The sequence below is a fragment of the Molossus molossus genome, unplaced genomic scaffold (assembly GCF_014108415.1).
Source record: "Molossus molossus isolate mMolMol1 unplaced genomic scaffold, mMolMol1.p scaffold_m16_p_10, whole genome shotgun sequence".
Classification (NCBI taxonomy): Eukaryota; Metazoa; Chordata; class Mammalia; order Chiroptera; family Molossidae; genus Molossus; species Molossus molossus.
In genome coordinates, this window is record NW_023425345.1 from 51,462,857 (window position 1) to 51,479,198 (window position 16,342).

Genomic DNA, 16,342 nt, shown 5'->3' on the forward strand with positions numbered 1-16,342 from the left:
CCTTGGGTTAGGATTCCAAAAAAATGATAAAATTATGAACTGTATGTCAAATGTAACGAATTGAAAGGAAGATTGTTAAATAGGAAGAATATTTACAACATTAAGAAACAATGTAGCACATATACAAGCCTGAACTCTAGAGCCAGACTGCCTCAATTTTTTTTTAATCCTCACCCGAGGACATTTTTCCATTTTTTGTTCAGATAGAGCGGGAGGGAGAAAGAGGAAGAGAGAGAGAGAAACATCGATGTGAACGGACACATCGAGTGGCTGCCACCCTCACGACCAACCAGGGCTGGGGACAAACTGCAACCGAGGTATGTGCCCCTAGCGGGAACCGAACCCGGGTCTCTCTGTACCACAGGCCGACGCTCCAACCGCTGAGCCAAACCGGCCAGGGCTGGACTGCCTCAATTTTAATTCTAGCCTTTTTTCTTGCTAGTTCTGTGACCTTGGATAAATTACTTAATCTCTTTTGTTTTCATCTGATAAATGGAATAATAGTAACAGGTAACTTGTAAAATTATGAGAATTAAGTGAGTTAATACATAAAGAGCTTAGAACAGTAGCAAGCATATAAAAACACTTGAAAACTAGCCATTATCATTTTTATTCTTGGTGTAATTCATTGTCTAAGTTCACAGAGTACACACACATGAAAAACAGGAAATAAAAGGAATAAGACAGCAACATACTGTCTATTTTTTTTTTTTTTTTTTAAGTAAAGCAAGTACAGAAGACTAAAATAGCCAGAGAAAGTCAACCTAGGCCCTAATAACAAATTCAGATTAAAATGAGGAGATTTGGGTTCTGACCTTCAAGGTTCCTCTCAGGTGGAATAAATTTTTGATTACTTTAGATCCAGACTTCTTTTTTTAATGTTTTTTCTTTATTGATTTGAGAGAGAGAGAGAGGGACAGAGAGATAGAAACATCGATGAGAGAGAACATTAATTGTCTGCCTCCTGCATGCTCCTCACAGGGGATTGGGCCCACAACCTGGGCATGTGACCTGACCAGGAATCGAACCAGCAACCTCTTGGTGCATGGGTCGATGCTCAACCACTGAGCCACACTGGCTGGGCCAGATTTCTCTTCTTATATTTGGGAAAATAAATCTGTTAACAGAACTCTTCCTAAAGAATGATAAAGGCTGAAAATAGGGATTTTATTACGTTTTCAATAAATTATTTTTATACATTTTTTTTTATCCTCATCTGAGGCCTTTTTTTTTTATCTTCAGATAGAACAGGAGGGAGAGAGGGAGGAAGAGAGAAACATCGATGTGAGAGACACACATCAACTGGCTGCCACCCAGAGGACCCCAACCGGGGCCGGGAACAAACTGCAACCGAGGTCCGGGCCCTTAGAGGGAAATGAACCCAGAGACTCCGGTCCGTGGGCCAATGCTCTAACCGCTGAGTCAAATCGGCCAGGGCTATTTTTATACATTTTAAAGAAATTAAATATTTGGAGAATATCTCTCGATTTTTGAAGGTAGAGATTAGTGGGTGGCAGAGAGTCTAACAGTTGCACAGATGGTTCTCCAAAAATGTAATTCTGGACTGGATAGGAATTTTATTAACTGAATTTGGTGATATTTCACTACTTTTACAAATGTCATAAAACTCAGCTGGTTTTCGATTTATTTATTTCAAGTAGTAGTTGATTCAAGAAAATGCCATCCCAAGTAAAGACCGTCTCTTTTTTTGCCCTAGCTGGTTTGGCTCAGCAGTTAGAGTGACAGCCAGCAGACCAATGGGTCGTGCATTCTATTCCAGTCAAGGGCATGTAATACTTCAGTTACAGTTTGTCCCGGCCCTGGTAGGGGTTCTGTGGGAGGCAGTTAGTGTCTCTCTGGCATTGATGTTTCTCTCCCTCCCTCTCACTCTCTCTGAGGATAGATGGAAAAATATCCTCAGGTGAGGATTAAAAAAAAATAAAAGACCATCTCTTTTTTAAAATTCAGTTCATTAAACAAGAGGGAGTTAGAATACAGGTTAAATTTACTTCAGTGTTGTTATGTTGACTGTCCAGTCAGCTTAGTAATTGTCTTTTTTAAAATTGATACCTAGTGATATTTTGTGGGACAGTCTAATCAAATCACATTCTTTTGATATTTTGGAATTATTGGTTACTACTGAATTTCTTGAACTCAAATAGGTATTAGACTAAATGGAATTTGGAGGTATACAAATTTGGGGTTGAGTTCCACTCTGTGATAGTGTGAGTAGGTTAAACAATCTGAGCTACCATTTCTTCAGTACAGGGTTTTCCAGGAATAAACCACAGTGTCTTACTCTGAATGGTGTCTCAGCAGATATCGTTTCCTTCTATAATATTTTAAGGATACTTAAGGTTCACTACCAGTTTTTTTCTTTTTTCTTTTTATAAACTTCTTTCAAGCTGTTAACTGTTACACATTTCTGAATTTTGGTAATCATCTTTTTCTAAACCCATATATTTGTTGGAGTTTTAGTTCTTAGTTATATCAGTTATGGAAAAGAGAAGATATATTTGCACAGATTTTATACCTTTGAATGACTTTGATGCAGACAAAGCATCTGGATCAAATGAGAATACATGAAAATATTTAGCCACCTAGAAAATGTTAAGGGAGACGTACCTTTTCTTTCTTTTTTTTTTTTTTTATCCTCACCCGAGGACACTTTTTCATTCTTTGTTCAGATAGAGCAGGAGGGAGAGAGAGAGAAACATCGATGTGAAAGGGACACATCGAGTGGCTGCCACCCGCACGACCAACCAGGGTCGGGGACAAACTGCAACCGAGGTACATGCCCTTAGCGGGAACCGAACCCGGGTCTCTCTGTACCGCAGGCCGACGCTTTAACCACTGAGCCAAACCGGCCAGAACTCTTTCTTTTCTTAATAGTGGTAGGACTGGAAAGATTTTACAGTAAGGAATATTTAGCTTGCCACTAGGAGTGAAATAGTTCAACTTTTATCATAAAATAGAGTTCCATGCCTAAATCATATACAGAATTTTTTTTTTATCCTCACCCGAGGACATTTTTCCATATTTTGTTTAGATAGAGTGGGAGGGAGAGAGAGAGACACACACACACACACACACATCGACGTGAAAGGGGCACATCGAGTGGTTGCCACCCGCATGACCCAACCAGGACCAGGGACAAAGTGCAACCAAGGTATGTGTCCTTAGTAGGAACCGAACCTGGGCTCTCCAGACCGCAGGCCGACGCTCTAACCACTGAGCAAACTGGCCAGGGCTCATATACAGAATTTATGCTATAACAATACATGATTTTGTTTCAGAATATAATCTGCTCTTAATGGTAAAATGATAGAAGCCATAAACAGTCAACAAGAAATAGAAAGGACCAAAAAACATGAGGAGAAAAAAATACCTATTATTGATATGTTTTTTAGAATTAACTGAAATTTTTCTTTTTTAGGAAGTGAAAGCTTTGTTCAAAAATGAAAACTGCCCCAAGGTGATAAGCTGTGAGTTTGCACACAATAGCAACTGGTATATCACTTTCCAGTCAGACACAGATGCACAACAGGTGAGAAGAAAACTTTTCTTCTAATTTCAGTCCTAGTGGTAAAAGAAGTGGTGGTATATTTTAATTGAGAAATGTGTGCTTACAGTACTGTCTGTGAAGACTGTTTAGCACCTTGTTCACCTTTTTGGTTTTGTTTATTTATTGGTTTCCCTTTTGGTTATCTTCCAAAAGCTTTTTCAGTTTCAATTTGAGAACAGTTTATTTCTGTAAATAAAAAAATTAGCATACAGTTTTAAAATTAACATGGAAGCTGGCCAGTGTGGCTCAGTGGTTGAGCATGGACCCATGCACCAAGAGGTCACTGGTTCCATTCCCGATCAGGGCACATGCCCAGGTTGTGGGGACAGTCCCCAGTGCGGGGCACGCAGGAGGTGGCCAGTCGATGTTCTCTCCCTTCTTTCTCTAAAATCAATAAAGAAAAAAAAATTTTTTTTTAATAAATAAAATTAACATGAGGATTGGGAACCGTGTATTCAGTAGTTAGTATTTCTACTACATAGTAGGCCCGCAGTAAATACATAACTTCCTCCTTGATTCTTGGAATTTTGATCATGATTTTACTCTTAATTGTTATGTCCTACTTGAAGATAAGTGATATTTCTTTGAAACAGAAACATATCTAACAGCATTTTAAAGCCACTTACTGTTTTTTGTTGTTTGTTTGTTTTTAATTTTTTACCTTGGAAGGCTCTCTGGTTGAACCATTTAAAAAATATGTAGTCTGTTTTCAATTTTGTGCATTTTATCTGCAGTAAATCATAGTAGCTAATCCACAATAAATTGAACTGTAGCTGAGGCCTTAAATTTTTACTTTTTCATTTCCTATAACCTGCATAATGGAATCACCTTCAGAACTTTTTACTGTTTAATTTATAGATAATTGCTAAAACCACTCTCTCGGGATAGAATAAGATGGCTTTAATGAAATGTTTGAATGGTAATGAAAGTTCCTTTCTGCTTTGTTAACAGGCTTTTAAATACTTGAGAGAAGAAGTTAAAACATTTCAGGGCAAGCCAATCATGGTAAGAAACATTTGTAAGTAAGACCAGCATCTAACAAGAAAGTTTTTTCTGTTTGAGAACTTAAAAAACAGCAATGAATAATATTTATAAAACCCATAATGATTTTAAAGAAATTTCTGACTCAAATGATGTGCTTTTTCAGAAAAATAGTTGATGGGGCATCAAAATACCTTATGTACAAGCAAGTCATTCCTAAAGCATAATTTCAAACAACATGAAGTTTAGTTAGAAGCTGATTAACAACATGTAAGATAGCCCAGATCTCAAAATGAGGAGTACAAGTTAAGTTTTTAGTAACAAAGTGGAAAACAGTTATAGTACTCTTAACTTCATTTCAGTTCATTGCATCATTACATTAACTTTCAGCAATTTGGGAAACCTGGGACTTGTCATTGATGATAGTTGCTCACTTTCTTTACATGTCTGATCTATCCTCAGATTCTATGAAATCTGACTTCAAAACGTTTTTCAGTCATTTTTGCCATTGTTTAGGTTTAAAAAACTAGAATAGCCTTTTAACTGTTAGGCCTTCAGCATTTCCCCCTTACAATTTATTCTCCCCTCTTATAGTTCATTCTCCACATTACTACCAGAGTTACCATCTAAATAGAATCCTAAGCACGCACTTACTTTGATATGCTTCTTTTCCCCTATGTAATACACAGTGGGGCAAAAATAGGTTTACAGTTCTTATGGAAACTAATACAATAAATAATAATGCAAGAATAAATGTTTCACTCACTCACAACTCTAAACCTTTTACCCCACCCTGTATAATTATTATTTGTAAGTGCAATACATTATTATTAATAAGTCTTTTTTTTTTATCCTCACTTGAGGACATATTTTGCATTCATCTTGAGGGAGAGTTGAGGGAGGAAGAGAGAGAGAGGGAAACATCGACGTGAGAGAGACACATCCAGTGATTGCCACCCACACGACCCCAACCAGAGCCGGGGACAAACTGCAACCGAGGTATGTACCCTAAGCGGGAACCGAACCCAGGCCTCGCTGGTTCGCAGGGAGATGCTCTAACCCCTGAGCCAAACCAGCCAGGGCTATTACGAATTCTTATTGAACTCATACTGTGTATCAGTTTCTGTTCTAAGCACCATTATATGTATAGAGTAATTTAATTCTTATGAGAACCTAGTAAGGTAGATACTCGTATTTTCTCTCTCTTTTTTAATCCTCATCTGAGGATATATGCTTATTGACCTTAGAGAGAGGGAGGGAAACATCAACTTGAGAAAGAAACATTGATAGGTTTTTCCCATAGGCGCCTAGGGATTGAACCTGCAACCTAGGTATGTGCCCTGACTGAGAATTGAACCTGCAGCCTTTTTGGTGTATGGGACAATGCTCCAATTAACCGTGTTTTCTCTGTTTTACTGATAAGGAAAGTGAGGCATGAGAGGAACTTACAGAAATTATATGTCAGACACTGGTCTAAGAACTTGACGTATTTAAATCTCATTATTGCTGTGTGATAGGTGGTATTACTTTCCATATTACAGGTGAAGCTATCTGCCAGTTGTCATTTAATTTTTTAAATATGTTTTTGTTGATTTTTTGAGAGAGAGAGGAAGGGAGAGAGAGAAACATCCATCGGTTGCCTCTTACACGCCCCCTACTAGAGACGAGCCCTTGACCCTGGCATGTGCCCTGACCTGGAATTGAACCGGGACCTCTCAGTCCATGGGACGACACTCAGTCCACTGAGCCACATTGTCCGGGCCTGCCAGTTGTCATTTTATTTTCTCTGCCTATAGTGCTCTTCTCCCTATTATTGTCTTTCCCTGCTTGATGCTATAAAAATATTCTTCTAGGTCTTCTAGTAGCTTTAATGTTTCATAGGTTGGATTTAAGATGTAGAAACATCTGGAATTAATTTGATATATAGTATAAGACACGGGTTTATTTCTTTTTTTCTTTTTTCATGTATGGAAAGGTAGTTGTCTCAACAGTTACTTATTGAGTGGTCTGGTCTGTCCTTTAAATTGTGTGTTAACTTGCATCTACCATATCTGTTTCAGGTTTTCTATTCTGCCACTCTCTACTGAACCAGCATCTTTGATTTAATTACCGTAATTTTATATATACTTACTTCCTTCTGCAAGTTTTCCCTCATTATATTTTAGGATTGTTTTGGTTATTCTTAGACCATTACTTTCCTGTAAGAATTTTAGAATGTTTGTTTAATACTAACAAGCAGCCAAACAAAAATCGTATTGGAATAAACAAGATGCATTTAATAAATTGATTACATTGGGGATGATTGACAGTTATATTGTACATTATTCAACACTAATTTTTTTCGTGATATATTTCTTATTAATTCAGGTCTATTGTGTTTTATAATTACTTCCTTAAAGTAATTTTTGTTGCCCCCCCTCCCCTTTGTATCTTAGTGATTAAAAAAATGTTATATGCAGCAACCTTGCCTGACTCCTTTATTATATCTAATGGATTTGTTGGGTCTTTGGATTATCTGCCTAAGAGATCATGTCATCTACAAATAATTACTATTGTGACTGTTCCTTATAACTCCCATTTCTTTTCTTTCTTTTTTTTTTTAATCCTCACCCGAGGACATTTTTCCATTTTTTGTTCAGATAGAGTGGGAGGGAGAGAGAGGAAAAGAGAGAGAGAGAAACATTGATGTGAAAGGGACACATCGAGTGGCTGCCACCCGCATGACCAACCAGGGCCGGGGACAAACTGCAACCAAGGTACGTGCCCTTAGCAGGAACCGAACCCAGGTCTCTCTGGACTGCAGGCTGACACTCTAACCGCTGAGCCAAACTGGCCAGGGCAATAACTCCCATTTCTTATAACTAATTGCTTTTCCTGAGATTTCTGGTGTAGTGGTAAAGTATATACATATTTCACTATATATATTTTTTCTTTCTTTGCCCTTTTGGTTTTTATTTATGATTCTCTTGGTTAGTCATCACATAGCAATATTCTTGCTAGGAGAGTCACATATTCACATTAATTTTTATCTCATTCATTAAAACCAAATAACCTAGCACCCAGAAAGTCAGGTGCAGGAGCTAGAAATCCTATAATGCAGCCCTTGATGCTGCTTTCAGCTTCAAGCTCTTTGATCTTGAGAGTGTCAAGTTACTTCTAAGGCTTGTTTAGACCTTTGTTTCTTTGAAGTGTGCATGCTTTTCACTTTGGAAGTTCTGTGATTCAAAAACAACGATCTTGGAGTACAAAGAAATGAAGTGAATAATGTTTGTCCACCTATTTCTGCATATGTTCATAGTTTCATTAAGAGACAGTGTTTCATCCCATTTCAGGTGGCTTTTGTGACTAGGAATATTTTATCTGGGTTTCATGTAGATGATATATATATCATATAGAAAATGTTTATTTCCTTATATTTCTGTTGTATGTTTTACTATTTCATAATTTTAAATGTGCTAAGAAGTCAAACAGTATTAAATAATTAATTGAATCACCCTCTCTGAGCAGTCTCTTCAGTCCTTTTATTTATTTATTTTTGTTACAGATGTTTCTCCTTTTTCCCCCATTGACACCCTCCTTCTCCTCCCTCCCTGCCCTGTCCCTAGCTTTGTTGTCCATGTCCATTGGTCATCCATACATGCATATAAGTTCTGTGGTTTATCTCTCTTCAGTCCTTTTCACTAGAGGTGACGAGCAGTTTTTCTGTGTCCATCTAGGAATTTTCTTTTCTTTTAAAAAAAAATTTTTTTTTTATTGATTGTAGAGAGAAAGGAAGGGGGGGGCGAGAGAGAGAGAAAGAGAGAGAAAGAAAAACATCAATGAGAGAGAACATTGATAGGCCACCTCCTGCATGCCCCCCGCTTGGGATTGGGCCCACAACCTGGGCATGTGCCCTGACCCGGAATCTAACCGGCGACTTCTTGGTGCATGGGTCGATGCTCAACCACTGAACCACACCAGCTGGGGTATCTAGGAATTTTCTTTCACTCTTTATATAAATGGGAATGTACAATAGATACTCATCCACTTCTTTCGCTTAGTAGAGCTTCAGCATCTCTTCATTCACTATTGTTTCAAGTATGCACACAACATTGTGCACGTCATGATTTAATTATCCATTTCTCTCGATGTGCAAACAGTAAGTTGTTTTTTTGTTTACAAATAATATTGCAGTGAACATTTTAAAGTGTTATTTTGTGGTAAAATATGCATACATGCAATTTACTATTTTTAAGTGTATGACTAAATGGCATTTAGTACATTCATATTGCTGTACGACCATGACCAGTATTTATTTCCAGAAATTTTGCATCATCCAAAACAGAAAATCTATACCCATAAAGCAATAACATTCTATTCTCCCAGCCCCTAGTAACCTCTATTCTAGTCTCTATCATTATTAATTATTAATTTGCCTATTTTAGATATCACATGTAAGTGCAGTCATGTAATATTTGTTCTTTTGTGTCTGGCTTATTTCACTTAGCATAATGTTTTCAAGGTTTATTCATGTTATAACATATATCAGTACTTCATTACTTTTCATTGGGTTCTTAACTCCCTTTTGGCTAATGTGAATAGTGCTGTACAACTATCTGTTTGAGTTCCTGCTCTCTGTTCTTTTGGATATATACCTAGGCATTACTGGCTAATAAAATTCTATGTTTAACATTTTGAGGAACATAAAACTGTTCCACAGCAGCTACAGTTTTACATTTCCAACAAAGCTGGACAGTTCCGAATTTTCCATATCCTTATCAACACTTGTTAGTTTCTGCTCCCATTTTTTTTTTTTTTTTTTTATCCTCACCCGAGGACATTTTTCCATTTTTTGTTCAGGTAGAGTGGGAGGGAGAGAGAGGAACAGAGAGAGAGAGAGAAACATCGATGTGAAAGGAACACATCGAATGGCTGCCACCCGCACAACCGACCAGGGCCGGGGACAAACTGCAACCGAGGTACGCGCCCTTAGCGGGAACCGAACCCGGGTCTCTCAGGACCGCAGGCCGATGCTCTAACCGCTGAACCAAACCGGCCAGGGCTATGGTTTTTCTTTTCATGTTTTGTAATGCTGTGTTGAAATCTGGATATTCTTAGTATTATAAGGTGTTAACTCTGGAAATGTGATTCTCCTACTCCTCAGATATTACTGATATTTTGCTTGTTAAAGGCTGTAACTGTGTGACTTTTCCAAACTATTTTTGCAAAGTGTGTGTTCCTTGTGATCACTGAAATTTCTGTTCCATTATCCCTGCATTCAGCCTGAGACCTGACAAAACTTTCCTTAAGGGTCTGGCTCCAAACAGGGTAGTGGTGGTGGTGAAGGGCTCTGTCTCTTAGTTTTGTTTTGTTTTTAATTGAGTTTATTGGGGTGACATTGGTTAATAAAATTATATAGGTTTCAGATGTAAAATTTTATAATACATCTTCTGTATGTTGTATTTGTATTTTGTTTGTTTGTTTTATCCTCACTCAAGGACATTTTTCCATTTTTTGTTCAGATAGAGTAGGAGGGAGAGAGAGAAGAGAGAGAGAGAGAGACATCAGTGTGAAAGGACACATCGAGTGGCTGCCTCCCACATGACCCACCCAGGGCTGGGGACAAACCGAGGTATGTGCCCTTAGCGGTAACCGAACCCGGGTCTCTCTGGACCGCAGGCTGATGATCTGACCGCTGAGCCAAACCGGCCAGGGCTCTATATTGTATTTTGTGTTAACCACTCCAGGTCAAGTCTCCTTCCATCTCCATTCATACCTCCTCTACTCTCTTCAGCCTCCCTTTACGCCCCTTTTCCCTGTACTGTTAATCACTGTACTGTTGTCTTTGTCTGTGAGCTTTTTTGTTTTATTTAACTTTGCTTAATCCCTTTACCTTTTTCACCCAGCTGTCAACCCCTGTCCCCTCTGACAGCTGTCAATCTGTTCTCTGTCTCTGTGAGTCTTTTTCTATTTTGTTTGTTAGTTTATTTTGTTTATTAGATTCCACTTTTAAGTGAAATCATATGGTACTGTCTTTCCCTTACTGGTTATTTCACTTAGCAAAATGCTTTCCAGGTCCATTCATACTGTTTCAAAGGATAAGATTTCCTTTTTAATTTTTTTCTTTATTGATTTTAGAGAGAGAGGAAGGAGAAGGAGTGATAGAAACATCGATGAAAGAGAACATTTGGCCGCCTCCTACATGTCCCCCACTGGGAATTTGGCCTACAACCTGGGCATGTTCCCTAACCAGGAATCGAACTGGTGACCTCTTAGTACATGGGTCGAAGCTCAACCACTGAGCCACACTGTCCGGGCAAGCTTTCCTTTTTACGGCAGATTTAAGTTTTAAGTTAGACATCATCAGGGAATCAGCTGCTGTGAAGAGGGCCAAAATTGTGGCAAGCATCTTACACAGATCCCTCACATATCCATCAGACTAACCACAACACACCTCACATATTTGAGGACAAAGTCCTCATAACCTGCCTTGGCATCATGCAGCCACACCTGGAACACAGGTCACTGAAGAATGGGAGTGGTAGCTACTTTTTTTCTCACTTAGGAAAAATCAGCAGCCTCTCCCTTTATTAAGCACTCCTCTACTCATCATGAGTGTCCAAGCACTCTTTCTTGCTCAAATAATGATTCAGTAGAAGTTAATCTGCCATTTTTCAAGTTTAATTTTTTCTATATGTGCCAGTATAGTCCTGCATCACTTAACAAGAATATAAAAAAGAACCAGTCAGAAATGAATAATGCAAGAATTGAAATGAAGAATACATTAGATGGAATTTCATTGTAGTTTTGATTTGCATTTCATTACTGACTAGTGATATTGAGCATCTTTTCTTGTGCTTATTGGCCATTCGTATGTTCTCTTTGGAGAAATGTCTATTCAAGTACTTTGTCCATCTTTGAATTGGCTAGTTATATTCTTGAGTGTAGTTTAACATGATTCTTGGTCCCCTGTATTTCATGCAAATTGGTAGCTAGATCTAGAGGCTTCAATAGAATTGGATTTGATTTTGGAGCAGTGGAGAGAGAGAGAACAAAAGCATATAAAATATGTGTCTGTGTCTAATGGTAGCTGCTACTGATCATCAACAAGATCTGTTAATTCTTCGGGGTTAAGGGTTGCAGAGTGGTACTATTTCTGTGTTATCTTTTTTCCATTTATTAGTTGAAATCTATAAAGAGAAGCTTGTCCTCATCCTCATTTCCCTGGGGTATAGCTCACTGAGAAAAATGCATGATAAATGCTTGGTTCTAGCTTTTATTATCTGTTTTTGAAAATAGTATATTGGTTTTCTGGCAGCCTTCAAAAATGACCATTCAATTTTTTTTTTTTTTAAGTATTTAAACATATTTGGTGTGCTTATTGTCCTCGTTGTTGAAGTATGGCCTCTTTGAGTTTACTCATGAGTTCTTTTACTGTGGTCCTAATAATTTTCAATGGCTTGTTTGCTCTCTAGTGTGACCAGGGTATTCAGCCTTTTGTACATTTTGTGTCAAAGTCTTGGGATCAGCCAACTTTCCAGAGTCCCCATGTTACTTTTATGAAGAAATGATACTTAGTATTCATGAGTGCTTGTGGCTACTGGTTTAGTCATTGGTTCTGAGCCTTTTTTCATTGGACAGAGCTATGAAATATGTGTTTGATTTGTTTTTAAGACAAAATATGTCATGAATTTAAACTAATGCTTCTGATTTCAATTCAGGTGACATGGTTTTTACATTTTCAGTTTCACATTTGTCTCCCCTCCACTTTTTTTTTTTTGTTGTTAATCCTCACCAGGGGATATTTTTCCATTGATTTTTAGATAGACTGGAAGTGGAGGTGGAGCGGGAGAGAAACATTGGTTGCCTGGGGCTGGGGATCGAATCCAAGACCCTGGGTCAGTGCTTTAACCACTGAGCCAAACCAGTCAGGGCTTATCTCCCCTTTCCCCCATGTGAAAATCAGATCTCAGTGACTACCAATATAATATTGATTTGATGAATCCCATAATCACATACAAAGTATCAAAATAACAATACTAGTAGCAATATAATTCTGAAAAATAAATGAAGAAATTTTCCATACTTTGCCTTGTGGTTTATTTGTAAAGAATATTCATAACAGTTGATTTTTTAAAAATTGATTTTTAAAGAGAGAGGAAGGGAGAGAGAAACAATGATATGAGAGCAAAATGTCGATCAGGTGCTTCCTGCATGCCCCTTACTAGGGATCAAGCCTGCAACTTGGACATGTGCCCTGACCAGGAATTGAACCGGCAGTCTTTTAGTGCCCAGGACAAGGCCCAACCAACAGAGCCACACCAGCTAGGACACAGTTGATATCTACTCTGGTTCAAAGTCACTTAGGATTTGTCTGTATTATATTATTAATTAGATATACATTTTGACCTATTTGCTTTGAACTTTTACACATTGATTTTTTTAATTTATTTTTTTAATCCTCACTCGAGGACATTTTTGCATTTATCTTCAGTTAGAGTGGGAGGGGGAGAGAGAGAGAGAGAGAAACTTTGATATGGCAGAGACACATCGAGTCGTTGCCATTCACACGACCCCAGCTGGGACTGGGGACAGACTGCAACCGAGGTACGTGCCCTTAGCAGGAACCAAACCCTGGACTCTCTGGTTTGCAGGCCGATGCTCTAACTGCTGAGCCAAACCGGCCAGGGCAACACATTGATTTTTTAAAATTTGGTTTTCAATGTGCATGGTTTAAAAGTAAAATATTTTAGATACATATTCACACATACATATGTGTATGCAAATATGTTCATATTTTCATCTGGCTTAGCTAAAGAATAGCTTATGATACATACACTTCTCCTTGCCTTGCCTCTTTTTCTTCAGTATTTTATATATTCTGGAAATCACTTCATAATAGTATTTAGAGCAATTCCTCAGTTCATTTTACATCTGTGTGTTACTCAGTATTTGTGCGTGTTACTCAGTATTTGTGCGTGTATTGTGGCGTATTCAACCATCGATGGAATGTTGGGTTGTTTTGTGTGTACATGTGTTGGTGTGTGTTAGGGAGTCTCCCTTTTGCCTCCATTACAAATAATGTCAGTGAATAGCAGTGGGCATCCTTTTAAAAAAAACTGTCTTGGCTCTGGCTGGGTAACTCAGTTGATTAGAACGTTGTCCTGATACACCAATGTTGAAGGTTCGATCCTGGTCAGCCAATGAATGCTTAAATAAGTAGAACAACAAATCAATGTTTCTTTATGTCTCCCCCTTCATTTCTCTCTCTACTTATTAGTAAGTAAAAAAAAATTTTTTTTAACTGTTTTGGTCAAACTTGGCTGGTTTGGCTCAGCAGTCAGAGATGATCCTCCAACCAAAGGGGGTTGCAGGTTTGATTTCCAGCTCTGGTCAGGGTTGTGCGGGAGGCAACCAACTGATGTCTCTCTTACATCGATGTTTTGTTATCTCCCTGTTCCCCCTTCCTCCCTTCCACTGTATCTAAAAATCAGTGGAATAATGTCCTATGGTGGAGAACAACAACAACAAAAAAAACTATTTTGGTCAATGTATATTTGGGAGTGATTCTAGAAGTGGGATTGATGAGAATATGGTAAATGCATTTGTATTTTAGAAGATATTGCTAAATTTTCCTTTATAAGTGCTGTGCCATTTTGCATGACCATCATTAATGTATCAGATTTCCTGTTTTGGACTTTTGCCAATTGTATGAATGAGAAATGCTAATCCAATTCTAATTACATTTCTCTTTATCAGCAAGGTTAGCATCTTTTCATATGTTTAAAAGCCATTTTCTCTCTTGTGTGTGTGTATGAACTGTTCATTTTTCAAACTCATTTTTATGTAGGATTGTTGGTGTTTAAATCTTCTTTTTTTTAGAATTTATATATTCGAAATATTAGCCCCTTCGTTGTGATAAGTTGCAGTTAGTTTCCCTGTTTTGACTTTGTGGTTTTACTTTGTTTATTGTGGTATTTGCCATACATGCGTTTCAATTCATTAAAGCTATCATTTCCTTTTCCATTGCTGTTCTGGTTCTACAATAGACAGAAATAATGTAGTTGTGTAAACTACCTTAAAATTTTTAATTAAATGTATTAGTAAAAATACACACTTAGTCCTTTGTTGTTGTATGTGTTCCCCTTCTAGGCAAGGATAAAAGCCATCAATACATTTTTTGCTAAGAATGGTTATCGATTAATGGATTCTAGTATGTATAGTCAGCCCATTCAAACTCAAGCACAGTATGCCTCACCAGTCTTTATGCAGCCTGTATATAGTCCTCACCAACAGTACTCCGTCTATAGTATTGTGCCTCAGTCTTGGTCTCCAAATCCTGCACCTTATTTTGAAACGCCACTGGTAAGTGAGATCTTTACAGAATAATAACATTTTTCACTTAAGCTAAAATTTGAAAAAATCAGCTAGTGTAGGAATTCATTTGTGTGTGTGTGTTGTGTTGATTGGTTATTTTCTGGCTTTTAAGTAGTGATGAAGATTATAACATTCTATAACAAATGTATGCATATGACTAAGTGTTGAGCTATTGATTTCTGTAATTTTATTCTTTATATTTTGCTGAGTGAATTGTTAGAGACTGAATAAATCCAGTGATTTAAATTGCTTTTAGTTTTGTGAAACTTTTTCAAAGAAAAGTGTTTTTATTAAGTAATGAACTAGTGATTTCTTACTCTATAATGTTTTGCAAAAGTGAATAAGTAAAATGTTTAAAATTATTTTGAGCTTCAGGAAGAAGTTGATGCTAGAAATTTCACACCAGATTTTGCCTTTATTATTAATTGTTTTTAAACATTAAATTTTTTTTTTCAGGCTCCCTTTCCCAATAGTAGTTTTGTAAATGGCTTTAATACACCAGGAGCTTATAAAACCAATGCTACTGCTGTGAATATGGGCCGACAGTTCCAAAAAAATCGGTAAGATAAAAATCATGGCTGGAATTTATTGTAAGCAATTCTCAATAGTTCTTATAGAGTTATTGTGTTTATAGCGATACTTATTTGCAGATTCAATAAAACAGAATTTTTGTTTTGTATAAAAAGTCTGGTGATTTAATCTAGAATTCATAAACACATTTTGACCTCAGAGTTGATAATGGGTATAAAAAGAACTTGGGACTAAGATTGTACAAAATCATATTGATTTTTTTAAAAATAATAAAACAAATAGAAAGTACATTTTATGGTAATAACATGAAATCTAGTGTCTGAATGCCTTTTAGTGTGTTAAATAGGTAACATCTTGGAGAATGAGCATTTCTAAAAAAATTTTTTTTTCTTTATTGATTTTAGAGAGAGAGGGAGGCAGAGGGAGAGAGAGATAGAAACATTGATGAGAGAGATTAACGATTGGCCGCCTCTTGCATGCCCCCCACTGGGGATCAGGCCCACAACCTGGGCATGTGCCCTGACTGGGAATCAAACCGGCGACCTCTTGGTGCATGGGTCAATCCTCAACCACTGAGCCACATACTGGGCAAGAATGAGCATATTTTTGAGGATAGAAATGTTGCTGACTGAATTGAGTAATAAATAATAAATTAATTATTTAGGATTTTCAAAAATTGGTTTTTAAAACAATTTTCACTAATTACAGTGTATAATAGATGACAACATTGATTGGGCATTTAATGTTTAAAGTTCTGTTTTAAAGGCTTTACATGTTCTGCCCTGGCCAGTTTGGCTCAGCAGTTAGAGCATCAGCCTACAGAACAAAGAGTCGCAGGTTTGATTCTGGTCAAGGGCATGTACCTCGGATACGGTTTCATCCCCGGCCCTTATTGGGTTTGTGCAGGAG

General features: G+C 37.5%; 1 protein-coding gene across 2 annotated transcripts in view; it reads left to right on the forward strand.

Moving 5' to 3' along the window:
• LARP4 (La ribonucleoprotein 4) overlaps nucleotides 1-16,342 on the forward strand; it is a 73,155-nt gene that overhangs the window by 33,894 nt on the left and 22,919 nt on the right. For both annotated transcript variants that reach the window (XM_036251457.1, XM_036251458.1), the window contains 4 exons: nucleotides 3,437-3,547; nucleotides 4,517-4,570; nucleotides 14,678-14,890; nucleotides 15,359-15,462. In XM_036251457.1, the coding sequence (XP_036107350.1) occupies nucleotides 3,437-3,547; nucleotides 4,517-4,570; nucleotides 14,678-14,890; nucleotides 15,359-15,462 (482 nt within the window). The remainder of the gene's footprint in view (nucleotides 1-3,436; nucleotides 3,548-4,516; nucleotides 4,571-14,677; nucleotides 14,891-15,358; nucleotides 15,463-16,342) is intronic.